The sequence below is a fragment of the Ovis canadensis genome, chromosome 1 (genome assembly GCF_042477335.2).
Source record: "Ovis canadensis isolate MfBH-ARS-UI-01 breed Bighorn chromosome 1, ARS-UI_OviCan_v2, whole genome shotgun sequence".
NCBI lineage: Eukaryota > Metazoa > Chordata > Mammalia > Artiodactyla > Bovidae > Ovis > Ovis canadensis.
In genome coordinates, this window is record NC_091245.1 from 205,810,317 (window position 1) to 205,836,713 (window position 26,397).

Genomic DNA, 26,397 nt, shown 5'->3' on the forward strand with positions numbered 1-26,397 from the left:
CCTACCTCTTCGGGCCAAGCCCCCATCCCAGAGTCCCGCTAAAATGATTACAGTGAAGGGATAAGTGAGGGGGTCACTCCAGGAGACGCGGGCCACGGACCTTCCCCCATCCCTGGGCCTCGAGAGCAGGAAGGGGACACTTGAGCAGGAGCTTGGAACACCCCCTCCCCTTTATCTGAGTCCTCAGCCCGGGAATGCGGCGCAGGACGCCACTCAACACCGCCTCCCCTCCTCTGGCCGCTCGCCACACCTCGCGCCGATGACAGCGGCGGCGCCTGGGTCCCCCACCTTGTCCTCTCTAGCTCCCGCCCTCGGCAGAGTTCCCAGCTAGGGAAGAGAGGAGGGCTCCGTCCCACCGGGTCCCGGATCCCCGAGGCTTCCCGTCCCACCTCCCCCGGCCCCACCGCCCGGGGCCTGAGCCTCGCGGGGCGCCCCTCCCCCGGGCAGCCTCTGCAGCGCCGCTGGGCTCCGTGGGGGGAATACTGAAGAGCCGCGCTAAGGGTGCAGCCCCAGCGCGTGAGCGCGCGGCGAGGGGCGGAGCGGCCTCTGCCCCTCTGCCTGTCAGGCTTTGGGCTGGCGGGTCGAGTGCCTCAACCTCCGCCTTGGACCAACTCTACTCTCGCCGGCCTGGTCTGCCTCCCGGGGTCTGGCCCCCTGCACCTGAAATAGCTGCCCGTTGCCTGCAGCCCTTCAGCATCGCCAAACCCTAGCTACCGCCCCCACTTAGAATTCTGCTACGAAGCTCTGCCCTGCCTGGAAAGAAGTGCTCCGTGTGAACCAGGAGATCCACAAGGCTTTGCCTACACTCCCTACCGGGTCCAGCCAGACTCTAATTTGGGATCGGCAGGTTCCTTGGAAACCTGTTCTATGCGCCACAAAGGTTTACTGCCCAAGGTTCCCTCCTTCTGACACTGGGAAAGTCACTGCATTCGCACCCTCCCCGCCCCCAACACACACATACGTTTCTGCATCTAAGGGGCCTCTGAGTCCCCATTCCCACTCCACCCCCTTTCTCCTTTGACATTTATTTCCAGAAGCTGTTTTCCTAACCCTCTCCCTGGTTCTGGTTATTTATCCTCTGAACCTTTCAAGTGTGCAGGCAGTCTCAGGGTGGGAATCCCAGCCTCAGGCCTCACTTACTGGCTCAGCGACTTTGGGCAAGTTACTTAACCTCTCCCCTTCCTCCTCTGTAAAAAAGAGATAAAAATACTTCCTTCCCTGGCTCAGTTGTTGTGAGATTAAATAAGATCCATGTATAAATGGAGCATTTTAGCCCAGTGCCAGGAATATGGGAATTGTTCAGTAAAGAGTAGCCATACTTCTCCACAGACACTTGCTGAAAAGGACTGCCCTCTGCATCTGAACACCAGGGCGGTCCCAATCCTCTTTGTCCTGGGCCCTGCGACCCTGGGTGCTGATCAACTCCCTCTACCCCCAGCTCCTTCTAGACAATGAGTGTGAAAGGGCTCAGTCTATAAAACACCATCCAGAAGCAAGTGTCTGCCCAGACAGCCCCTGGAACGGGAATGGCTGGGCCTTAGCAGGAAGGAGCTCTGGGGGAGTTTGCTCTATACTGTTATCACCCCACTTCCAAGAAGTTAGGTTCAATAAGGCTGAAACACAAAAAGGAAGTTGAGCCTGGAGAAGCCTGCATTTGGCCTCCCAATGACTCTTGGGAATTCTGAAGGGCCAGGGCTGAGAGGCCATGAATTTGAGAGGTGGAATGAGGCGGGGCAAGAGAATCATCTTATTGCCTTTATTCCGCTGACGGCCCAACTGGCCCCACGGCAGGGCACAGGGCCAAGCCTTTACACACTCAACCATGCTCTCTGTGCAGGCCAGTGCATGCACACATACGCTCACACACACACACACTCAGACACACACACACACATCCGACCTCTGGCTCTGAGAGTCAGTCTCTGGGGGGCAAGGGGCTGCTCCTCAGCTGGCCCCTGCTTGCCCTTTTATGACAGCACCAAGGGCGGGGGTGGGGCAGGGCCCTCAGCCCCCAGAACAAGTCCCTGTGCAAACTGGAGGTGCCAGCTGGCTTCCGGTAGGGGGCTTACGTTTCCCCATTCCCAGGGTTCCCTCCTCCAGTTCCTGAGGGAGGGACTGCTCTCTGCCTACCTGGGGGGCCAGACCCCTGCCAGGGCTGGGCCCTGGAACCCAGGCTTATTCCCCACCTGACCATGCCAGGACCTCCAGCACTGATGAACAGCCAAGTCTGAGGTGGTGGGGATCCCCCCACCAGTGAGGAGGAAGGCCTGGGCCCCGAGGGGCTGGGGAGGGGTTGTCACCCCCTCTCCTAATCCATCTTCAATATGAAGAGGTTTGGGGCACACTTCCTGGGGAGGGAGCACAGGCCTGGAGGAGAAGTCCCAGCTTGGGCCTTTCCCAATCTTCCATCTTCTGGGCCACAGCCTAAGGCTGGGCATCCAAAAGTCCAAAAGTCCAGTCGGCTGGTCGAAGTTCCTGTACAGTCCTTGGTGGGGCACGCACCCAGTGGGAGTTGGGTGTCAGACCTGCACAGGCAGCGTCTGGTTCATCTGCAGCCGCATGTCCTGGATACTGCTGAGGATCTTCTTCTGGTGGCCCGCCAAGGTGACCCCGATCCGGAGCAGGTCTCTGCAGAGGGGCCAAGGGCAGCGTCAGTGCCTCCCCTCCTGCCCACCACTCGGGCCCAGCTCGGAGTCCCCAGCCCCGGCCCTCCAAATGTGAGGCACACTCACTCTGCAGTCATCTGGGCCACCAGGTCAAAGGATGCAAACCCCGCACTGACAAAGCTCTCCTTGTACCGCCCCATCTTGATGGCGTCTAGCCAGTCACCAACTGTTGTGAAGGTGGTGTAGTCGGGGACCGTGCGGTCCAGGAGGGGTTGTGACATGCTGTGGGAAGAAGAGGGGACCTGATGAGTCCTGATGTTGGGGGAAGCAGGTTAGGGCTGCTGGCTTGGGAGCAGAGGCTGAGGTACTGACCCAGACTGGGCACTGGCGATGACCTTAAGGCTGGCGGCATTACGAATGAGCTTGTCCAGGGTGTTGACGATCTGGGAGAATTTGGGCCTGAGGTTCCGGTCCCGCACCCAGCAGTCCAGCATGAGCTGGTGCAGTGCTGTGGGGCAGTCCATGGGTGGGGGCAGCCGGTAATCCTGCTCCACGGCATTGATGACCTGAGCCAAGAGCCAGGAACCCTGGAGTGAGCCACCACTTGGCTCCCCAGCAGCTCCCACCCACCCAAGCGCTCTGGCAGGTCCAACTCACATCCTGGTTGCTCATGTCCCAGTAGGGTCGCTCGCCGTAGCTCATGACCTCCCACATGACGATGCCATAGCTCCAGACGTCACTAGCAGAGGTGAACTTCCGATAGGCTATGGCCTCTGGGGCAGTCCAGCGGATGGGGATCTTCCCGCCCTGGTGAGGGGGGCACACGCCCTTCACCCTATGTCTCGGGGCTGGTCCCCAGCCCCGAGCCCCTGCCTGGTTGGCCCCGCCCCCAGTCTCCCTCCCAGCTGCTTCCTGTACCAGGGAGCTGGTGTAGGTGGGATCAGAGGGGTCATCCTCCAAGAAGCGGGAGAGGCCAAAGTCTGAGACTTTGCAGACCAGGTTGCTGTTGACGAGGATGTTGCGGGCAGCCAGGTCACGGTGGACGTAGTTCATCTCGGACAGGTACTTCATGCCGGCAGCAATGCCTCGCAACATGCCCACCAGCTGGATGACTGTGAACTGTCCATCGTTGAGCTGGAGACAGTTAGGAGGCTCAGGAGGCGGCCCATCCCCTGTTGCCTGGCCCTGGCTCCGTCCAGGACCTGCCTGCCTGCCCACCTTCCCAGGTCCTTCAAGACCACACCTCGTCTACCCCTCTGACCACATCCACTGTGCACTGAGAGTAAGGAGCTGCCCTCCTGTGTGGCCAGCATCTGTATATATCACCGATTAACCTCTGTGAGGACCCATTTCTATTTTACAACCAAGGCAGCTGAGACTCAGAGAGGTTAAGTAAAGCCTGAGGTCACACAGGCAGCAGTGGAGCAGAGTCAGGATGAGAATGCTGGTCTTCTTGGCTCTGAAGGTCCAGCTCTCTCCCTGCACTGGGCCACCTCAGCAAATATCTGGGCTTGTATAGGGTCTGTCTGACTTGTGGGAGCGAGTGGCTTACCCAACCTAGCTGTCTAGGGAGTGGAAGGGGGTTCTTACCCGAAGGAAGGAGTCCAGGGCGCAGTTCTCCATGAACTCAGTGAGGATCATGACTGGCCGACTTTTGGTGACCACGCCCTCCAGCCGGATTATGTTGGGGTGGTCAAACTGACCCATGATGGAGGCCTCGCTGAGGAAGTCCCGCCGCTGCCTCTCCGTGTAACCCACCTTCAGGGTCTTGATAGCCACAAACACCTCCCGGCGGCCGGGCTGTTTCAGCCGACCCCGGCACACTTCTCCAAACTCCCCTGCACAGCACAGGGCACAGGTACTAAGCTATTTGTGTACCTAACTGGCCTCCACCCTCCCCCAGGGGTAACCGTCAGCCTCTCCTCCCCACTGTGCGCCCCAACAGACTCACCAGCTCCAATCACCTCCTCTATCTTGACGCAGGACACATCAATCTCCTTAGCAAATTCCCGCACAGCCTCATTAGGGTCTTCATAGGTAAAGGGGTCAATATAAACCTTCATTCCAGGAGCAACTACAGGAAGAAAAGGTGGGCATGAGAGGGAGCCAGATCCTTGGGCTGAGGACAGTGAGGGAATTCTGCCACCCAGATCCTGCCCCAGTCTTCCTCCCTATCCCCTGCCCCCATAGGAGCACATTCCCAACCTCCCTGCTAAGCCTGCTCTGTATTCCTTTCTGATGAAGCTAGAGCTCCCCTGTCCCCACCCTCCACTGTCCCCTTGGTGAGAACTAGCAACCATAAAACCTAGACACCTAGTATTCTCCTTTCTCCCTCATCTCTCATCACGTCAAAGCCTGTTTCAGACCCATCCCTCCCCTCATTCCCTCTGCCCCTGACCTTGCCAGGCCATCAACACCCAGACTACTGCAATAGCCGCCCAGCTGGGCTCTCTGCCTCTGGACTTTTCTCACCTATCTAGCCCGCATACCTGTCTTTCCACAACAATGCTTTCATTGTATTGCTCCCCAGCTTGAGAGCCTTTCAGATTACCTATGGTGCAGTCAAGTCCAAACTCCTCTGCCTGCCTTTCACGACCCTTCAAGGACTGGTCGCAACTACCCAGCCTGGCTTCCCAGCAGCTGTCAAACCAGTCTTCTCACTGCCCCCACAGTTGGGCATTCTCTCCACCTCACCCACTACCTTCCAGAGACTCCTCTAGCCCAGAATGCTCCCCCTTCCACCTCTCTAAACCCCGCTAAATCTCACCTGTCTCAGCTCAGCCCAAGGCTACCTCCTCCAGAAAGCCTTCCTCTCTTCTGAACTCTCACTGCCCTCTGTAGCAGGAACCCCCGACTTAACACTGAATTGTTCTCTCATTGTTTCCTGTGTGTGCGTATGTTGTCTTTCTCACAAGACTAACTACCTCTAGGACAGGGGTCACATCTCACTCATATCTGGGGCCAGCAGGAGTGAGGTAGGGGCTCAGGAAATGGCTCTTAATTGGAAGCAGGACGGGGCAGCCAGGGGAGGAGTTAAAGGAATGAAGTCTCAGCCAGGGAAGAGGGTATCCCCAAGCCCTGCAGGGACCAAGGGAGCTTTGGGAGGTGGGAATGAGGAGACAGACTCACTGTATTGCTGCAGCTTCTCCGTATACTCCGAATCAGAGCTGTGCCGCTGCTTCCTAGGGGGAAGGGGAGAAGGGAGGCCTGAGACAAGTCCAGGCTCCCTCGGTTCAGGGAACCCTTGGGCTCATAGGAGGGGCAGAGTGCACAGGGGATGGCCCAGTGCCTGGTCCCATGGTCAGTGGTTACAGCTGCCTCTGGGTCTGTGGACAAGAGGCTCCGTGGACATGATCCCGGAGGGAATCTGGGGACAGGGAGGGGACAAATGAAGACATGGGTGTGGATTGGAAAGGGCCTCTCCAGCAATGACACCCTGGGCCTAGGAAGGCTGTGGTTCCAGGTCTAATGTGGGTGATGGTCACGCATGTGCTGAGAGGTTTCAAGGGCACTAAAAGAATGCTCCAGTGGACCCCGAGCCCATCAGTACCTGAGGCAGACGACAGCGATGACCACCACAGCCACTACGAAGACCAGCCCAGCCGTGGCTGAGCCCACAATGAGGGGGAGTTGCTCCTGGAGCTGCTGGGCACCGGAGCCTAGAGACGAGGGGGAGGCACAGGTGAGTGGAGGGGTGGCAAGCGTGGGTGGTGCGGGGACAGGTGTGGGGGGACATGTACCTCTCTCGCTTGTGGTCTCAAACTCAGCTGGGTGGCTGTATTGCCCATAGCCAGCTACCGTGCGGGCACGGACCTGGACCACGTAGCGGGCGTCAGGCCGCAGCCCGTCCAGCTGCACGGAGTTCTTCTGGCTGGTCACGGTGGAGGCGATGCCCTCACTCTGCAACGCCAGGAGGACACTCAGTCTCAGTGGGTCCTGACGTCTCTTGGTCCCTGCCCAGCCTCCTCAGTGCCCAAAGCTTCCCTCCCAGGGGCCCCCAACACTATCTGGGGCGGTCTTCTTGCCCAGGGCTTCTTCCTGCCCCGTGGGGCTCTGACCTTCTCAAAGTACTTCATCTCGTAGTCCAGGATGACTCCGTTGGGCCGCTCTGGGGGTGCCCAGGACAGGGTCAGGCTGCTCCCGGAGCTGCTGTGCAGGCGCAGTGTCGGCACTTCGGAGGGGGCTGGGGAAGGGGTGGGGCTCAGCACAGGCTTCTCAGGCTCTGGCATCCTCCCCAAGGACCCAGTTCCCAGGGGCCCCCCGGTGGTCCATGGGCAGGCCCCAGACAACTCCGCTCTGGGTGGGGGAAGATGAACCAGGCCCTACCCTCCTGTGTGCCCTCCTCACCAGCCTGGTTGGTGGTGATATTCACAGCCGCATAGCGGGGGGGCAGAGGGCTCTTGCCAGAGACGCCGTTGACCGCCTGCACCTCGAAGGTGTAGCGCGTGTGGGCCAGCAGGTGGCTGACGTGCACCCGGCGCTCGGTCAGGCCCAGCTGCCGAGGCACAAACTCCACGTTGTCATCACAGCGTGAGCAGGTCATGGTCCCGGGGCCCCCATGGCACTTCTTGCAGATGACATTGTAGAGGAGGTCGTCCCGGCCACCCAGGTCCCGGGGCTCACTCCACTCAAGGATCAGTGAGGTCTCATTCACATTAGAGATCACACCCCGGGGCGGAGATGGCACAGCTGTGGGGAAGATGAGGGGGAGAGCAGTGAGCTGGGGTCCCGGGACCACCCTCTGCCCAGAGTGCCTGTGTTCTCCAAGCTGCTTCCTGCCTCTGCTTTTGCCTCTGCTTTCATATGCAGAATACCCTTCCTATGCCTCTTCACACTCCTATTTGGGCACACTCCTATTTGGCCTTTAAGGCTCAACTTGAGAGGTCACCTCCTCTTGGAAACCTCCCTTGATTCCTCCTCTCCCCATCCTCTGTACTCCCGTAACCATTCCTGGGCATCCCTCCAGCTTTGCATTTAGCACATTATACGGTTGTTATCTGTTTCCACATCTGTTTCTCCCACCAGGTTGCAAGTTCCTAGGACAGTTGACTGCATCATTCCTGGCGCCTGGCAATGCCTGGCACCAAAGGCCAGAGTAGAGAGAAAGCAGAATACCAGGCTGCCCCAGGGATGTGAGGCCCCCTCTCTGGCTGGAGCTGGACCAAAAGAATAGCAGTCCTAGACAGAAGAACCAGCAGTAAACTGGAGGGTCCTAGACAGTTCCTGATACCTGGCTAGGAGCTAGCAGATGCTTATTAAGTATTGGTGGAGGGCTAAGCCTTTCAGTTCACCTGGATTCCGGCTCAGGGGCTGGTCACGTCCTACCTGCGCCATGGTTGAGCACAACATCTAACCCCCACCCTGAGCCTCAGTGTCCCCATCTGGAAAGTGGAGATATTCATAGAGACTGTTTAGGCATCCCCAGCCTGGCCTGCAGAGGAGAACATGAAGATGCACCACCACTCACTGGTACAGGCACTGTCTGCGGAGTCGGAGTCTGCGCGGTAGAAGTTGTTATGGCAGGTGCAGATGCCAGCGGCTGGTGAAGTGGTGCGGCTATTGGGTGGACAGGGGAGGCAGGGCCCTTCTCCCTGCTTTGCCTTGTAGCTCCCGGGGGGACAGGCTGTCGGGGAGAAGAGGATGGAAGTCTCAGCTCCCTTTCCTGCAGACACAACCCTCCACACCTCCATGGGAATCTGGCCCTTCCCCAGCACAGGTCTTGGCCCTCCACCTCCCAGACTGTGCGGCCCATGCTAGTATTGCCTAACTCTGACTGCAGCTACAAAAGGCAAACCCCAAGTCAGCGGATTCCTCCCCACCCCTCCCCCACCCCCACCCCTGGGGCCTCATGGAAGACGACGTCAGCTCCATCACCTGGACAGCCTGGACTTGTCGAGGCAGGGAAGAGAGAAGGAGGAGGAGGAAGTGGAGGGGGATGGGAAGAGACCACTAGCAGGCTGGGAGCATCCTCTACTCTGCTGGGATGCCCCCACCCCTCCCTGAAACTCAAGGGCAATTACTCCTAAAGAACCTCAAGAACACTCCAGAACAACCAGCGGTGGGGACTCTGAGGACTCTGAGTTTCACGGCCCACCTCTCTCCCCGCCCACCAGGAGCAGGGCAGCAGCTCCTTTCTGCCCTGGGGCAGGGGTAGGGGCTGAGAAGGGGTGAGAAAAGGAGAGAAAGAAACCAGGCAGGAAGGCTGAGGTCACCTGGAGTTCAGAGGCCTCAAAGTGTCCACAAGGGGAACCCCAATCGCAAGAGGGAGCCCAGAGCTCGGTGCCTGAACACCTGGCACCTCTATTTGGACTTGGGTTTCTGGAGATCCCCTATATCTATGATGGCCATATGATTTATTACTCAAACTGGACTGCTTTGAGAGTAAAAGGGGTCACAATAATCACAATAGCTTGATGGGTGTAAACCAGGGCTGCCCTGGACACACTAACACATATGGTCACCCTGTCCATACACAACTGCTTTCTAGAAGGTTATCCTGAGTGTGGGATGCCCGGAGTTGGGGCTATGCCTTCTCTGGGGTTTAATCTCCCCTGACTAAGGTGATATTCCATCCAAGCTCTTTTGAGCCAGTGGGAGAGGGGGCAGGGGCCAGGCCAGCCTGGTTGCCATGGGAACCAGCATGCATCTCCTGCCAGGGACCTGCAGAGTGTTAGCCCCTCTTCAGGCTGTCAGGCTCATCACCCCCACCCCCTTTCTCCACTTAGGAGGAGGAAGTCTGGGGGCAGGTTCCCATACTGGAGTGGAGAGGCGCCGGGCAAGGCACTGTTCACCTTCCCATGACAGCACAGACATGAAGTCTCACGGCCACCAGCCCCCCCACACCAAGGCCTGTGCGAAGAGCTGGCTCCCACCCTTTTCGCTTCAGGCTGCAAGCACCAGGAGGGCAGACAAGGCCCTCAGCACCTTGACACGCATGTAACAGCAGCTGAATGAGGCTGTGGTCCCAGTGCCCACATTCCCCACCATGAGGCCTGGAGAGCAGAACCTCTCTGAGCTTCCTTATTGGCTAAACAGAAGAGGTAACTGGAATCTCCCATACAAGACTGTGGTGAGGCTCAGGTGAGAGAACCTCTCGTGAACGGGGGTTATAGCTGGAAAGTCTAGTACTGTGAGGTCTTAGGAGTCTCGGCGAGCCACCAGAGGCAGGCCCCCCACCCTCCTTGTTGCACGCCTGCGTGTGCACGTGCTCAGTCGCTCAGTCGCGTCTGACTCTGCGATCCCATGGACTGTAGCCCACCAGGCTCCTCTGTCCATGGGATTTCCCCAGCAAGAATACTGGAGTGAGCTGGCATTTCCAGGGGATCTTCCCAACCCAGGGATCGAACCCACGTCTTCTGCATTGGCAGGTGGATTCTTTACTACTGTGCCACCTGGGAAGCCTGCTCTTGTGTATCAATCAAGGACAAAACAATCCCTGTCCCCTTCATCCCAGTACTCCTGCAAGTCACAGCAGATACTTACATGGTGCTCTGCTTCCCCATGTGCCGGGCACTGTTCCAAGGGCACCCATGCATTGACTCAGTTCAGCCCCATTACAGCTCCATGAAGGAATCACCACTAACGCCCCCATTTTGCACATAATAAGGAAATCAGGGTTCAAGAGTTCAGTGACTTGCCCAAGGTCTCACAGGTGGTAAGCGGCAGAGTCAGAACTCAGAAGTTCAGAGACTGGGCCTCTGATCTCTGTACTATAAACGTAGCATCTTAAGATGCAGATGAGACCCCCAGGTTAAATGGCCAAGCATGAGGTGCCTGGAGCTCCAAGGCCCACCCAATGTTTCCAGGTGACACATACACTTGGGCCTGGACAAGCAGGCATCTCTGCCGGCCTCACATGGCTCTGAACACATTCTCCAGGTGCCTCTTTGTCAAGGATTCCCCATGGTTTCCTTCCTCTCTCTTTAGTTTCATTATTTCTCTTACGATCCTGGTGTCTCTCCTCATTTTCTCTCATCTCCCTTCTTGTACAACATTTTTGGCACCTGATACCCCTCTTCCCTTTCCTCCCTCTGCCCCAGATCTGGCAGGCAGGAAAGTGGTGGGTAGGGGGCAGTGGGCAGTGGTGGCCCAGGCCTATCCTCCATCCCTTCCCCCTGGCCAGTCCTCACTCACGGCGACACTGGGACTCCTTGGCGGCTGGCTCGTGGCCGGTGGCACAGGTACAAGCACCCACAGGCACCATCCACTCCCCATCACCGTTGCAGTAGAGCTTGAGGGGCACGGACACCTCCACGGCATTGGCGATACAGGTGCCGGGGGCGATGACCAGTGAAGTGGGCTCAGCCCCAGTGAGGGTCTCAGGGAAGAGTGCAAAGCCTGCGGTGGTGGACGCACACTTCTTGTAGAATGCACGCACGGAGATGAGCGACATGCAGGCGCCCTGGTCCTGGAAGGCCAAGTAGAAGCCAGCCTTGGAGAGCGGCCCAAAGCTGCGCACCTTGGTGTTGACACGGCCAGTATCGAGCCGGGAGAAGCTCTCATCGGGTGCGATGGTGTCCACCTTCACATAGGGGTTCTCCATCCAGAAGGGGGAGGAGGCTGAGGCCACGTCACTGTCAGCCTCATAGTAGAAGAGGTTAAAGGTCTCCTTGCAGGAGCCAGGGATGTTGGGAATGCTATTGCAGTCCCGCACAGTGAACTTGAGCTCCACGTAGACCCGCTGCACATCTCGCCGCCAGATGAACCCTGTGCGAAGCCAGTTGTTCTGGCTGGACTCCCGCACGTTACACACCTGGTACGTACGGATGGGGTTCATGGCTTCATCATAGCCGCTCACCTCTTCCCACTGCGCAAGAGAGAAAGACGGACAGTGAGACCAGCATTTGCCGGGTGTTTATCACAAACCCAGATCTGACCTGTTACATTTACTTCACAGAGATGCTTCCGTGGGGCAGTGGCTGAGCATATAGACTAGTGGGTTCCAGTCTCAGTTCTCTGTTTGCTGTGTGACTACAGGTTAAGTCACCTAACCTCCCTGGCCTCCCTTTCCCCATCTGGAACATGGTAAGAACAAAGATATTTAAGGAATAAATGACTTTAACTGAATGAAGTGCTTAGAATGGGGCACCTGATAAGTACTTTGTAAGTATCAGCTATATTACTTATTATCATTATGCCTCAGTTTCATTGTCTATAAAATGGGACTGATTGAAAGTAAATGAGGCTGTGAGGAATTAAGTAGGTCCAATAAACACTGATTACCACTATTACCATCACATTTAACCTTCACAGTTCCTTAAGAAGATGCATCTGTTGTTCCCACTCCAGAGAAGAGGAAGCCAAGACTCACAAAGGCAGGGACTTGCCCAAGGTCACAGAATCAGGTCTGATGACTTGAAGGTCTGTAATGTCACTCACACCCAGTGTTCCAGAACTTAGTACAGTTGTGAAGGCCATCGAGGGAGGTCGATTAGAACACGTCAGAGATGTCAAGGACTATAGGAATGTAACATTCAAGAAATGGAGGCCCAGAAAGGTAAACTGTCTTGCTCAAAGTCACAGCAAGTCAGAGATCTGGAACCAAAGCTTCCTTGTTCCCAAGCCAGTGCTCTTCCCAAGGACCCAGGAAGGAGGGAGACGACAGACATGCAAAGGGCTGCCAGGTAGAAAGGGATGGGAATGGGCTGCAGACAGTCTGAGGGGTGGGCAGAGGGAGAATGGGACAAAGGTGGTGTATATGTCGGAGGAAGGACAGAGGCAGGCTAAAGGGTCAGAGATGAAAACACTTTCAGAGATGGACCAGCAGGCAAAGAGGAAGGTGACAGGTGCAGACGATGAGGATGCCACAGGTGGGGAAACTGACAAGTAGGGGACAGAGGCAGCCCTGCTGAGGCAAAGGGGCTAATTGGCAAGCAACACTCAGGAGAAATGGAGAGGCGGTCTTACCCCACTTTCTGGATGAGAGGTCCATGCCAACTCAGATGTCACCCATTTTGTATCCATGAGGGTCTCTGTGGAAGCAACAAGAGAAAAAAGGTCAGGGGCCAAGCTTAGGATAAGGAGAAAGGAGGTTGCCCAGGAAAGTCCAGGATGCCAGACATCAGTTCCCACCAGGTACTCCCAGGTTCCCAAAGCTCTCAGCTCCCCTGGCCCAGAGGAGACCCTGCAGCCACTCCCAGAGATGTCACAGCCTCAAAGATGTCTTGTCGGGCCAGCTGGGAGTGGGTGTTAGTTGCTGACCCCAGGTCTGGGTTAATGAGGCAGAAGCCAAGGCCGGTTCACACACCTACGGGCTCTGCTAATCTCCACACAAAGGGGCTGGCAGGGCCTTTATCCTGGAACAAAGGGCCGTGTGCTTCAGACCCTGTTGCCCAGGCCTCCCCTGACTCCATTCCCAACACAAAGGCGCAGCCCCGCAGTCCCACGCAAGCTCAGGGGAATGGGAGAACAGTCACAGGCCAGAGCCCACACCCACCCAGCCTCCTACACAGCCACCTCTGGCAGACAGGACAGGAATGCTCTTTGAGAATGCGGTGAGGACCACCAAGGCCCAGCCAGCTCCTCTAGAGCTAGTTCAGTTGTTCCTGCAGTGCTTGGATAAAAGTACTGTCGGTGTATCCCTTTTACAGATGAGAAAACTGATGCCTGGATACAGTATGTGAAAAAAAAATGAAGGTATTAGTCGCGCAGTTGTGCCCGACTCTGCCATCCCAAGGACTGTAGCCCACCCGGCTCCCCTGTCCATGGGATTCTCCAGGCAAGAATACTGGAGTGGGCAGCCATTCCCTTCTCCAGGGGATCTTCCCAACCCAGGGATTGAACTCGGGTCTCCTGCATAGTAGGCAGATTCTATACTGTCTAAGCCACCAGGGAAGCCCAAGTACAATATATATAGGACCTAAGGTAACTGCTAGAATTTGAGGTGAAAAGTTTTGAAACGTGTCTCAAATTCAAGTCTGACTCTACAACCAATCTCTTAACCCGGGTACTGTGACTGCAATATGCCCTTCTGTAAAGAGGAAACAGAAAGCCTGGAAAGCTCCTGTGTATACTTTGTCTCAACCAAGCTGTCACCTCCTCTGAGAAGCCTACCCTGAACCCCCAAGTTAGTGTTAGATGCCTTCCTCTGTGTATCCAGGGTCAGGGGCTTTGTTGCAGCACCAATCCCATTCTAAGCTTCGGGGTTTTTGTCTGTTTCCTTTGCTTGGCCATAGGATGGGTCTATTAATGCTTCTGACATAAACTTGCTTCCCTAGGAACTGGATCTGGGTTTTGGCTTAATAACTCTTCTCTCAGCAGTGAAACCCCAACATTACACCTAGGAGTGGGAAAGAGGTCCTGAGTCTTTTCTCATAGCCTGGAAGACAGCCAGTGGTTCTCCCTTCAACTCCAAGCTGCAATGGGGCAGGATTGCCCCAGAACTCCTGGGGCCTCTACATCAACATTAGGGGCAGGCTGGAGGTACTTGGAGAAGGGAAAGATCCAAACCCTACAGACTCCTGGCTTATGGTCTTCACCAGTTTCCTGCAGTCTGGCTCTGAGCTGGGGATGGTGGACGGGGCAGCTGTGGGCCCAGGCCCTCATGTGAGGCAAAGGGGGCCCGCCAGCAGCAGCCATTCACTTGGGAAGCGCGGCTCCCTCCTCCTTCCTGCAGAAGCAGCTGGCCCCTGGAGGGCCAGGCTGAGGGGTGAGCCATCACAGCTTCGTCGTCGTCGGTGGCCTGACAGGCCCCTCTGGCAGACAGACAGACAGACACCACGTTCAGCGCCGGGGTGGAGGGGTCGGGGAGAGAAGTGGGGGTGGGCAGAAGCAAGGGTCCAGAGACAGGCAGGGAGGGGCGGAGCGGGCGGATGGTGGGCGGCACCCAAGCTCGAGGGATGTGCGGGGCGGCGGACTAGGACCAGACAGCCGGGATGGCCGGCGGTGGACTACAAAAGGCAGCGAGATGGAGAGACAAGGAGGCCTAAGGAGACAGACACGGAGAGGGATTTGCCAAGTAGCCTCTTCCCCAGCCAGCAGCCGGGAGTGCTGCGGTCCCTGGGAGCCCCTGGGAGCCGCGAGCCAAGTGCACCCCCTCCCCCCAGCCAGTCCGCCTGCTGGTCTGCCCGCTGCCCGCTGCCCGCCGCCCGCCACCGAGCCGGCCAGGGCTCCCACCGCTCCCTCGAGCTGCCTCCCTCCTCCCTCTCCCTCACTTCCTTCTGCTCAGCCTGTGCCAAACCCATCTGGAACTGTTTAAACCCAAATATTCAGCCCCCTCCCCCCTCCAAGCCAGATTCCTCCACAGTTTAAAACAAGCCCTGCGCTGGCTCTGAGAGGCGGGAGGGAGGGGGCGCTGGGGAGGGGGGCGGAGTGGGGGAGGTTGGTGAGGGGAGGCTCTTCATTTCTGTTTAATTTCTGGGGAGCGAGAAGGGGAGGGGCGAGGGGATCGGCCCTTGGCCATCGCTCAGCCTTGGCCATCGCTCAATCTCGGCACATTTTTCCCATTAATGAGGAGAGGACTTAGATTTCGAGTCATGTGTGCCTGAGGAAGGGCTCGGTCACCCTGCTGGGGAGGGGCTTGCTCTCTGGGGGAGGGGAAGGGCCTACTCCCTTCTGCAGGAGGGAGACCCTGAGGTGCCTGTGTCCCAGCCTCAGGAAGAACGTGGGAGGGGGGTTGTGTGTGAATCTGTGGTGTTGCTGGGGAGAGGCTCACCTCTCCAGAGCCCACCTTTCCTATGTGTAGGGTGTGTGTGTGTGTGTAAGTACACACTTGCTGGGGTGAAGGATACAGGTACAGGGGACAAGGACAAAAGAGGAATGAAGGGGCAGTCTCCAAACTCCCCAGCTGCCCACCTCACGCCCACCCCCATCTGTCCCGCCATGTGGCTGCTGGAGGGGAACCAGAGGGCAGTGGACACTGGCAGATACAGGCTCCATTGGGCAGACCACCCCTGGCCCCCCAGCAGGAAAGCAGAGGAAGTGGCCGCCGGGCCTTTCTGGAACTCTCTGGGACTGGGGCTCCAGTGCTCAGAAGGAAAGCAGCACCCCTTTCGGGTTTCACGGGGCCAACGTGAATGGCCACGTGGCAGCAGCTGTGTGGCTCTCGCTTGTGCACACAGAGGCACACACTTCACCGAGTTCTCAGAGGCCGGGCTCCTTCCCACCACTGGGGCTAAAGAGCGACCAGTCCCACATATGGTGGACAAAAACACACAAAGCCACAGCCACCCGCAGACACACACACGCTTTCACACACAGTCTGCCTTTCACAGACACACGGACGCATCTGGTCCAAACAGATCAGTCTTCCTGAGACATCCATATACAATGAATCTTTCCTACACACAGATTCGGCATGCCTTAGGCAAAGACTCACTCTCTCAGCCTTCATATGTGCGGATTTCCTGAGACATATGCATCCGCGAGGGTGTGTGCAGCCAACAGTGCGTTCTCCCTACACACCCAGCCGCACGCTATTGCCAGCCACACGTCACAGTCTTAAGTGTAGTCAAGTGCAAACACAAACACCAGTTTGCCTGTACAGACGCCGTGACATGCTCTTACACAGTCATACACAACTAGCATCAGCTGCACACGCGCAGATGCCCACTTGCACTGAAACGTTCTACAGGAGCATGCAGACACAGTATGCGTATCAATATCTAGAGGTGGCGTAAAGCCTCGGAGTTGCATTCTCAATGCACAGGCCATACACACACACATTCTGCAAGCCTGTTCTTTCTGTGAGGTGAGTTTTCAAGCGAAATGGAGAAGAGCTGGGAGAGGGCACTCTTCTGCTGAGAAAGCAGAGAGACTGGGGCAGCCTTGACCAGAGGCACAGGGAAGGAACAAGCCCCAGACCGGCTTCCTGTGGCCCTAGCCCAGGCAGGAGCTGTCACAGGTCCCGAGGCTGGGGTTGGGGCAGGGGCATGAAGATGCTTCTGGGTGTGGCAGGGTGCAGCCTCCCCAGGTACAGCCCTTGCCCAAGCAGCAGGCCACTTCCCTGCTAGCACCATGGTACCGTCCCCAGCTCCGGGGCCGTGGTAGGGTGGGGGTGCTAGGATGAAGGCAGGTAGCCTCAGGAGCTTCAGGCAACACGTACACGCATAAGTTGGGGGCCCAGGAGGAGAACATCATGGGCAACCAGCATGTGTCTGAGGGCCTCACTGGGCCATACGGGAGCCTGGCACCTGCCCTAGTGAAGGGCCAGGGGCACATGACTTTATGGAGTTACTAGATCCCACAGCATCCCCAAGCCCCGTCACACAAAGCACCCCACCCTGCGAGCAGGTGTGCCAGTGAGACCCAGAGAATAAAAAACAGTCTAGAGAACAGGAGCAAGGACCAACCAGCCCTAACTCCAGACCACGGACTGTGAGGCAGCAGGAAAGGTCACACTCTGGACTGGGGCAACAGAATGTGCAGGGCCAGGAGGACAGACACACAGGGTCTGAGCAAGGAGGCACGCCCTGGGACGCTGCCTGCAAAGAGAAAGGGAAGACTTGTCCAGAGTCGGTCCCCCTCTCCCGCCTGGGATCCCTACCTCAGACAACCAACCTGAGCGATCTGTCCTGTCTTCTCCCCTCCCACCCCTCCCCTTCGCCTCAGCGTGTGCACATGCGTGTACCAACCTGCACACCCAAATGGTCAGCCAGGAGGAAGGGATCTAAAACAGACACTGCCACAGGACCTGTAGGACCTCCTCTCCCTCCCCCTGCCACGGCCCCAAGGCCCTCAGGTCTGGGTCAGAGAGGAGGGGCGCATCTCAGAACAGGGAACACATTTTGTTTTTCATTCTTCCCCTCAGATCACGGGGATTTATAATTAAATAAACCTGAGAGGGAGGAGAAGCGAGGCGGAAGCAAGAGGCAGGAGCCCAAATGCCTCAGTGCTCATCCACGATCCCCACCCTGCAATGCAAGAGACCCGGGTTCGATCCCTGGGTTGGGAAGATCCCCTGGGGTCTCAAAGAGTCGGACACGACTAAAGCGACTAACACTAAGAGGACTGATGGCCCCCACCCCAGTCGTGGCCCTGCCAGCCAGCCAGAGGGCGGATGCACAGCTCGCCTTTAAGGGCTTCCCTGGGATCCTGGCCGCAGCCGGTCTGACCAGGAGTCTAAGGGCAGAGAGGCGACAGGAGACGGGGTGCCAGGGCCAGCCCTCGGGGCAGGGGCCGCTCCCACCCCATCAGGTGCCCAGCTGTACCCAGTCTCCCTCCCCACCACCCCCAGCTGCCCAATCCCGACAAACCAGTTTGACTCAGCACAACAGGCAGGGCTACAATTTTCAAACTATGCAGGCCTAGTGATTCAGCCTCTTCATGCTGTTTAATTAGTGGAAGGCCGGGTGGCAGAGGCCTTGCCCATGGCAGCTTTGGGCTAGCTTGCTGCCGCTGAGGCCACAGTGGCGGCGCGGGGCGGCAGTTCTGGTTAAAGGGAAGACGGTGACGGGCAAGCTGGTTCCCTCGAGTACCCGCCACTGTCCCTCGTCGCAGCTCTGAGGTGCCAGCTCAAGACAGACGGGTGAGGGGCACCAGAGGCCATTCAAACACATGGGAAAGCCACAGAAACCCGAGCCCGCTGTCACTTTTCAGCTGCCACCTCCTCAGTGGTCACTGCCGCTGAGAAAGAGGTGGACTCACACACGCCTCCCTCCCCAGGGAGAGTCTGCCGCTGCAGCAACAGGGCTTGCCTGGGAGAAGGCCGACCAGCCCCCACCTCTTACATCTGGTAACTGCTTCTCTTTTCTCCAAACGGTCTCTTCCTAACAGGGACCTCCTCATCCTACCTGAGGTATGAGGACCCTGTGTTCTGGACATCCTTCTTCATCCCACACCCCGTTCCTAGTCCGCTCACTTACTGGACTCCACTCATGATCCCTAAGGGGAGAATGATCTTGGCTTGGGGGACTGGGGAACATGATACGAAAGAGGAGTGAGCAACCAGGTGGCCCTGTTTCCCCGTGACTGTGACTGAGGGTAAATTCGAGGGCAATTTGTACGCATGTTGGGGGCGGGGGAATCAATTAGAGGGCAAGGAAAGGTATTTAACCAAGGAGGACAAGCAAGGACCCTGGCTCTATCCTCATGGAAAACTGAAATATTTGGAGGCAAAACCTTGGTGAACCCCAAGTGTGTAGATGGAAGAGCAACTAGGTGCTAGTTGGCATCTAACCAATGAGACCATGAGGGACAGCACCCACAGCTTAAGAACCTGGCCTAAATATAATGACCCCAGAGGCTAAGAGCAAACCAAATACTAGCAAAACCAAAGGGAAGGCTGGAGTAAAGGGGTGAGATCCTCCACCCATAAAGCTTGGGGATGCTGAAGAGATTTTCCGTGCTGGGTATCCCATCTAGCCCTGCCCTCTGGCCTAGCCCAGGACCCCCAAATCTACCCATCCCCCATTCAAGTTCCTGAATAAGGATGGGGTACAGGCAGGAGTCAAGGTCAAGTCTCCTCCTACCCCATCCTTTCCCTCCCAAAGCTGGAGAGAAATGGAGGTTGGCGGAGGGGGGATAGCAACTTCCCCAGACCAGCTTCTCCTCCCCTCATCATTGCTTCCTCTAAGCTCCCTCCTGCAGGGCAAGTGTACACACCAGTTTCACTTTCTGGTGCTCCCCAAGGAGCAGACCCTAGGGTAATAATAATAACAACAGTTAATCCTTGAACAACAATAGCTATGTGCTAAGCACTTGACACACATTAAGGATTCAATCTTCATAACACCCCCTAGGAGGTGGGTTCCACTACTCTCCCAGGTCACAGTGAGGGAGGGCAGGAAGGTGGGTAGGGGGACCACTGGGCTGGGGTCAGCGCCTAAGCCATCATCTCTCTTCTTTCTTTCATTCTCACACTAACTGAAGACCCTAAATTCTGATGTATGGCAAACGTGAAGGAATTAATGAAAGCCACACTTGGGAGGCACTGCCACCTTCTTAGGAGCACCCCACACTGGCCTGGCCTCCCAGCGACCACCCGCGCAGTCAGGGGAGAGCCCCAGACCCCACTTCACAGCTGAGGGAGGAAGGGACAGAGGAGGGGCCACAGCCCCACTGCCCTCTCTTTCCTGGGCTGCTGCAGCTCACCAGGCTTCTGCCTCCTGGTCTGCCCCTCATGTCCTGGGCCTGGAAAGCCAGATGCCAGCTCCCAGCTAGGACCTGCCAGCTAGGGTCTAAAGGGACCAGCAGATTGTGAAGAGTGACAAGGAGAAATAAAGGAAGGGAAACAGGAAGAAGGGACACAGGGAGGGAAGAAGGAAGGAAGGGGGTGAGCCTTTTCAGGTAGCCCTTGCTCACCTGACCCAAACCACCCCCCCTTCGCCCCGCTCTCAGCATCAGCGTCCACCGCACCCCACAACAAGGGCTCTGGGGCCTGGCACACACAGCCCCGTAAGCGCATGTGCCGGTGTCGGCTCTCCTAAGCTAAGACACAGACCTGGGAACTCCAGCAGGCTCACACCCTTGAGGCGATCAACAACAAAGCTCCACACTGGTTTCTCACGCCTGTGATCCTATCACACACATGTGGGTGAGTGTGCGCCAAGTGTGGGTGCGACCTCGGTGTGTCTGTCTGGATTTGCATGTGTCCACCCGTGTGAATCAGTCTGTCAGCACCAATGGGCTCAGAGATAAAAGACGATGGGGATTCAGAAGAATGTTTTTTTTCCTCCTGGAGAAAATGAAAAAGCACCAGAAGATGCCTTTCTCTTGTAACTCTGTTCTTTTTTCCTTCCAACCTTCAAGTTTACCGACTGTGAACATGAGAACAAACCAAGTCACACAGAATTCATGTTTTTGTTCTTAAACTAAGAAAGTGACTAGATAGGTTAAAGACACCAAATAGAAGTACTGCCTGTCATCTCAGTTTCCCGCAGTCTGTGGTGTCCTTTCCTCCACATTCAGGAAGGTTTTTATTGCCTCATTTAATGGCTCCAAAAATTTTAGAAAACCGTGTGTGTATGTATGTGTATCTGTCTGTCTGTCTATTGTTTGCCCGGTGTCAGTGCCTCTGTCCCCGCAGGCTTGTGTCAAGTGGATTATGTGAGCTCTCCCACGGGGGCCAAAACCACTTAGGCTGTTCATCCAGGCACAGTCCTGTGGAAGTTGGAGCAACCCCCCCTTCCCAGCAGCCCTCTCTGCAGGTTTCACACAACCCACGGAGAAGCCTGGCCTTTTCCACTGGATAATGGGTAAGGCATCAGCTCTAGCTCTACCTGAGACAAACCCCACAACCTCTGGAGTTCGGTGGAGACCCCAGCACTGGGGGTGGGGGTCCTGCAAGAAGGCAGAGGGGGAGCGCCGGAGCAGTATGCAACGGCGGTGCACACAGCACCTTGTGGGTAGTTGGCGCTCGGTAAACCGTCAACAATAACAGGCTCCCGCCTCACCATCCCAGCAGCCATCCCCTGACAAAGCGGCGTGCACGCACTCACTCTCCGGGTTAACTCCAAGAGGTTCCTCGCCGACGCGGCCCCTCAACCCGGGGAGCCCAGCAGCAGCCTCAGAGCCCCGGCCTTGCCTGGTGGGGGTCGCGCACACTTCCCTGCAACCAGGAGGTGCGGAGGACGCCGCTCCTCTATTCTGAGTGCCTGGCACTCCTACAGAAGCTCACCGCCGGGCCATGACTTTTCAGGGACGCTCACCCAGGTCGAGCTGCCTGCGATCCCACAACTGGCAGACAGCCGGCAGCTGGAACCTACGAGGCGGCGCCCAAGGCGTCCCCGCCACCCCAGCTCCAGCCTCTGGAGAGGGTGCGGGTGACCGAGCCTCCTCCGAAGTGCGCCTGGACCGCATCGGACCGACACCGCAGACTCACCCCCGGCTCCCGCTCGGGCGACCCGGACACCTTAACCCTTGGACGCACTCCCCCGACGCCGCTCACCTTCCAGCGCCCGGCAGCCGGCGGGCAGCAGCAGGGGCAGCAGCAGCAACGGAGAGAGCAGCGGCAGGAGCCCCGGCGGCAGCGGCGGCGGCGGGCGGGCTCGGGCCATGGCCGGGACTGGCTCCGGGAGCCGAGCCGGGCCGCGCCGGGCCGCGCCGGCGGGGCTGCGGGCACCCGCAGGAGGATCCGCTCGGCAGGCGCGAGAAGGCTCGCGCACGGTCCCAGGAGATCCAGGCAAGGAGGGTGCAATCCAGGCAGTCGGCTCCGGGACCCAGGCGGCGCCCTGAGCCGGGCGATCCTGGGGTAAGCGGGCAGGTTGGTCCTGGGGGAATCTGGACGGACAGGTCCAGGAGGATCCGGGGCGCTTGGAAAGCTCGGAGCCAGAGAACTCGGGGAGGCGGGCCGGGGCGGGAGGGAGCGAATGGTGGTAGTTCGGTGTGCACAGTAATCCAGCGGTCTCCTGCGGGCCCGACTGGGATCTGAGACTCCGGGTGCGCGCGCCGTCCGGGGTCCGAGCTGGGTTCTTGCTGCGCCGCTCACGTACTCACTTCTGCTGTCCCCAGCGCTGGCGCGGCCGCTCTGGATGAGAGGGGCGGGGCTGTCCGCCTGCCTGTCATCGCGGAGTCCCCGCCCCTAGCCACCCGCCGCCCACTCACAGACCGCCAGGCGCGCTGGTTCGGCCTCAACAGCACTCCGCCGGAGTTCAGTTGGCAGCGGTTCCGTCACGCCCACCCTCAGGTTCTCTGAGGCCTGGGGTGGGCGGGGCCAAAGAAAAGATGAATTAGATTGGGCGGAGCGATACTGTCCATCAGAAGGAGAAGCCCGCCTCCTGTCCCCAGTGGTGATTAGTAACCGAACCTGAGTCCGAGGTGCCATTCACGTAAAACGAGCCGGGGGCGCCCCCGTGTGGTCTGTGCGTGCCTGAGGCCGCCCCCATGTGGCTGTCTTTACAGGCACGTCCGGACCCAACCTAATCGCGGCTTACGCACTACCAGGTGGGCGTCCTCTGCGACACATCCTGTGACCAGGATCTTCTCACTTGTTTATTCATTCGTGTATTTCATCATTCTTTGAGCCAAAGACTGACTAGAGTTTTCTGGCGATACAGCAATGGATAAGACAGAGGTTTGTGTTCTCTTGGAGCTAACACAGCGGTGGAGGCAGGCATGAAGTCATCACCGCAGAGTGTAACAGTTATGGAGGAAGGACGGAGTTGCTGGAGCCCATGCGAGAGGCATGGCTATGTCTGGCCCTGAGGAAATGACATTCAAGTCGAAATATAAAAGATGAATAGTAGGCGAAGAATATGTGTTTGGGGACCGGGGAGGGCAGTCTCAAGCAAAGCAAACACGCTTTGTGTGAAGTCCCAGGGGCAAGAGAAACTGATATTCATTGGAGGAAATGGAAAGAAGTTCAGAGTATCTTAAATATAGAGTTGGAGGCTGAGGGGAGCCAAAAGGAAGTTTGGGAGTAGCTGTGGGGAGCAGAGGATTTTTTTTTTTTTTTTTTTTTGACTCAGAAGGCCTTCCTAAGAGCTACGGTCTGAAGCAGGGGCATTACTTTATCAGGTTAACATGGCTTCTTTGGGAAGGAAGAATGAGAAGAGGCAAGGGTGGAATCAGGGAGGTCAGTGAGGAAGCTGTGCAGTGGGCAGGCAGAGGAAGGTGGTGGCTTGGACCAGAATAGTGGCTGTGGGGATGGAGAGAAGTGGGTAGGTCTAAGATATTTTAGGACACAGAGCTCAGGGGAATTGTGATTGGGTGGTTGAGAAGCATGGGGTAGATAGAGACATTAAGAAGAATCCCCAGGTTTCTGAACTGGGCAAATAGACTCCTACCCCATTTGCTCAACAAATGTTTGCAAAGTGCAAAAACACTCTGAAAAAAAAAATCAGTCTAGTTTACTAAGATGTAGATGTTATTATAGCCCCATTTTACAAACGAAACTGACATCTAGAAAGGCTTAGTGATTTGCCCCAAGTCACAATGCTCATAAGTAGCAGGATGGGATTTGAATCAGAGTCTATAGCTCTTTTTTTTTTTTTTAAGGATTATATAGCTTTCAGATTCACTCATTCTACTTCATCAGACACCTTAGGATCACTTAGGTGCCTGCTAAAAACTCAGAATTCTAAGCCACCCATCCACCTTGGATGTTGGGACTCAGAATTTCTGGGGATATGGAGCCCAACAGTCTGCATTTCAAATAAGCATTCCAGGTGATTCTGATGCACTCTAAAGTCCGAGAGTCACTATCACCATGCAGCCTCTCACTGTCCTAACTGGAGAAACATCCATCCCTCTGAACCTCCTCCAGATACCATGAGATTTCTCAGGACAGAGAGTAAGAGATCAGATTCTGAGCTGCCTCAGAAGCAAAATGGTCACACTTAATCCTTTGACCATGAAGTATCCTAGATCCAGTCCTAAAAGTTCCATTAGTGTAAACTGATCCATGGATCCAGTGCTCAGGGACATTGCTCTAGAGAGGTTAGTCCTACTGGCCAGAGGCATGTGAGGGTACATGGGGCTGGAGTGTGGGTGAGGGTGGGGGAGGATGCCATGAGATTCCCAGATTTCACCCCTTCAATCTGTTCTCAAGCCCCAGAGACTCCCAGAAACACCGTTCAAGGTTCTAGGCCACAGAAAGGATCTTGGAGATCACCTTATGCAACTCTCCCATTGCAGAGCTGGAAGCCTGAGGCCCAGAGACAGGAGGGCTGGCCCTAGAGCCCCCTCTGCCCTGGGGTGCTGGTTGCAGTAGGACAGGGTAACATTTCGGCAGGTGGCCTGGCAGCAACACCTCCCAGCTGAAGTCCTGCTCGTAAGGCGGATCTGTGAGGCCGGCAGTCCTGTTTGCTCAACATCTGTGCCAGGGTAGGCCTCGCCCTGGACAAACACAGCCTGCCTAGCGGCAGGCACCAGGCTCCTTTGTTCTCGGGCCCGATAGCAGAGGCTGCAGGGCCAGCAGGTAACGGAGGGCCCGTCCTCACCGGATGTTGGCACTATGGTTCCCACGGGAATGGCTCCTGATCAAGAGGCCGACAGGCTGGAGGGCACCTGAGTACTGGCTACAGCAACCTTGGGCAGGAAGTGACCACCTGGCAACAGAACAGACGTGAGCAGAGGGCAGGTGGAGGGACAGGAATAGAGAGCCAGGCCAGATAAGGAGGGCTTTCATCTCTGCAGGGCTAAGTGAGCAGACAGTCTTCGCCCTCTTATCTTTTCAGGCTGATGAAGTACCAAGGAACCCAGGAGCAGGCTCCTCCAGCTTTTAATTTGGAGTGAAGGGAGAACGTCCAGACTGAGGTCAAGATGGGCCTCTCTCTGGGCCCATCATTCTTTGCCGGTTTGTTTCCAGGAGGGAGATTAATGTAGAAGCAAAACCTTGGACTTTGGCATCAGAGGGAGCTAAGTCTAAATCCTAGCTCAGTCATTTACCAGCTGGGGGACTTATGATAAGAAGCTGAACCTTTCTGAGTCCAAGTATCCATGGGAATGAAGGTGGGACAATGATCATACCGCCCTCACAGGGCTATGATGGTGCTCTGACCACAGGGCCGGGAGCACTGCAAATATCTAATAACTGCAGGTGCCATATAATAATTAACACTCATGCCCCAGAACCAATCTGGACACATGGTCAGTTTGGGGATAATTAAAATAGAATGTATGCAAATTGAATTGGGGCTGGAACCAACTCCAAATTCTCTTTTTAAAAAATGATAAATATGTGTTCCTGGGTTTGTGGTTTGGGGATGGTGGTGAGAAAGACAAAACTAGGAGAAGAGGGCTTTGGGAAAATAAGTGATGGGGGATGAGTGCTTTTGGGGTTTCAGTTAAGAACTAGCGTGGAGGCAGAGTCCAGGGAGGAAGGCAAGAAGTGATGGTGACAGGGCTGGCTTTGTACAGCATGGTAGTCTAAGCAATGGGATGGGTGGTCATTTATAGGAAAAGAAGTAAAAACTTGAGGAGGGGCAATGTGGTTGGGGCAGGAAGGGGGAATAGGGACTGAGGATGTCATTTTGGACTGGCTAGGTTTGGGAGGCCTGTCAGCATTCAGATGGGCTCATGGAGCTGACAGCTGACAACAACACTCCCACCTCCTTCGCTGACCTCCAGTACCACCTAGGCAGCCTCAGATCTGATCTCTCTCTGTCACTTGTAGGTACCACCTCAGGATCTTTGCACTGGCTATTCCCTCTGTCTGGATCTCTTCTTTTTCCAGCTCCTATAGAGCTGCCTCTCAGAATTTAGGTCTCCACTTAAATATCACCTTTCTGACCACTTTGATCTCCTCCCTCCTCCCCCACACCATCACTGTCTCTCCCATTGCACTATTTTATTTTCCTTATACTTAGCACTAGTTGAGATTATATTATATAGTCATTTGTCTATGTATGCATTGTCTGTCTCCCTTTCTAAAACGTTAGCTTCCTGAGAGCAAGGGCTTGTCTTATTTTCCACTGAATCTGCAGTATAAGGACCACTTACCTGCATGAAGTAGCAATTTACTGAATCAGCCAGTAAGAAGGGCAAATATATGGGATTCCTATTGCCGCTTCCTCCTCCCAAGCCTATGGCAGACGTTGCTCATCAACTATGGGCTGTTTCCTCAATGCCATGCTGCAGACGGCCCTTGCCCTCGTCAATCTCTGAGAGTTGGCATAGGAAGTTCCACCAACCTGCCATCCCTGTAGTAGACAAAGGTCCTCTGCTGGCTACCATGTGATCATGTGTGAGTCTTTTAAAACTTCTTGGGGGACTTCCCTGGTAGTCCAATGGCTAAGACCCCAAGCCCCAATGCAGGGGCCAGGGTTCAATCCCTGATCAGGGAATTAGATCCCACATGCTGCAACAAGCGTTCACATGCAGATCCCGAGTGCCGCAACTAAGACCCCGTGCAGATAAACATTTTTAAAACGTAAATAAAGCTCCACCGGCTTCAGTTTCCTCATCTGATGTCTCA

The 26,397-nt window shown here is 56.3% G+C and overlaps 1 protein-coding gene across 1 annotated transcript; it reads right to left on the reverse strand.

Annotated features, from left to right (window-relative positions):
* Window positions 1-1,742: 1,742 nt before the first annotated feature.
* Window positions 1,743-22,014, reverse strand: EPHB3 (EPH receptor B3). The gene is made up of 16 exons (XM_069558796.1): window positions 21,430-22,014; window positions 12,513-12,577; window positions 10,740-11,412; window positions 8,074-8,229; window positions 6,954-7,295; window positions 6,665-6,789; window positions 6,347-6,506; window positions 6,157-6,265; window positions 5,736-5,788; window positions 4,558-4,680; window positions 4,197-4,444; window positions 3,525-3,740; window positions 3,264-3,413; window positions 2,979-3,172; window positions 2,733-2,888; window positions 1,743-2,628 (listed from the first exon to the last, which is right to left on the reverse strand). Exons 1-16 carry the CDS (start codon window positions 21,536-21,538, stop codon window positions 2,520-2,522), a joined length of 2,988 nt encoding a protein of 995 aa, XP_069414897.1. The 5' UTR covers window positions 21,539-22,014; the 3' UTR covers window positions 1,743-2,519.
* Between the last annotated feature and the right edge of the window lie 4,383 nt (window positions 22,015-26,397).

What these genes read in the sequence shown, in the direction of transcription:
- EPHB3 (XM_069558796.1), bottom strand. Translation starts at nt 21,538, where the DNA reads ATGGCCCGAGCCCGCCCGCCGCCGCCGCTGCCGCCGGGGCTCCTGCCG. An exon ending in CAAGGAGTCCCAGTGTCGCC is followed by an intron (nt 8,230 to 10,739) that starts GTGAGTGAGGAC and finishes TCTCCCCGACAG; the next exon opens with CCTGTCCCCCCGGGAGCTAC. An exon ending in ATCGCTGTCGTCTGCCTCAG is followed by an intron (nt 5,789 to 6,156) that starts GTACTGATGGGC and finishes CCTTCCCCCTAG; the next exon opens with GAAGCAGCGGCACAGCTCTG.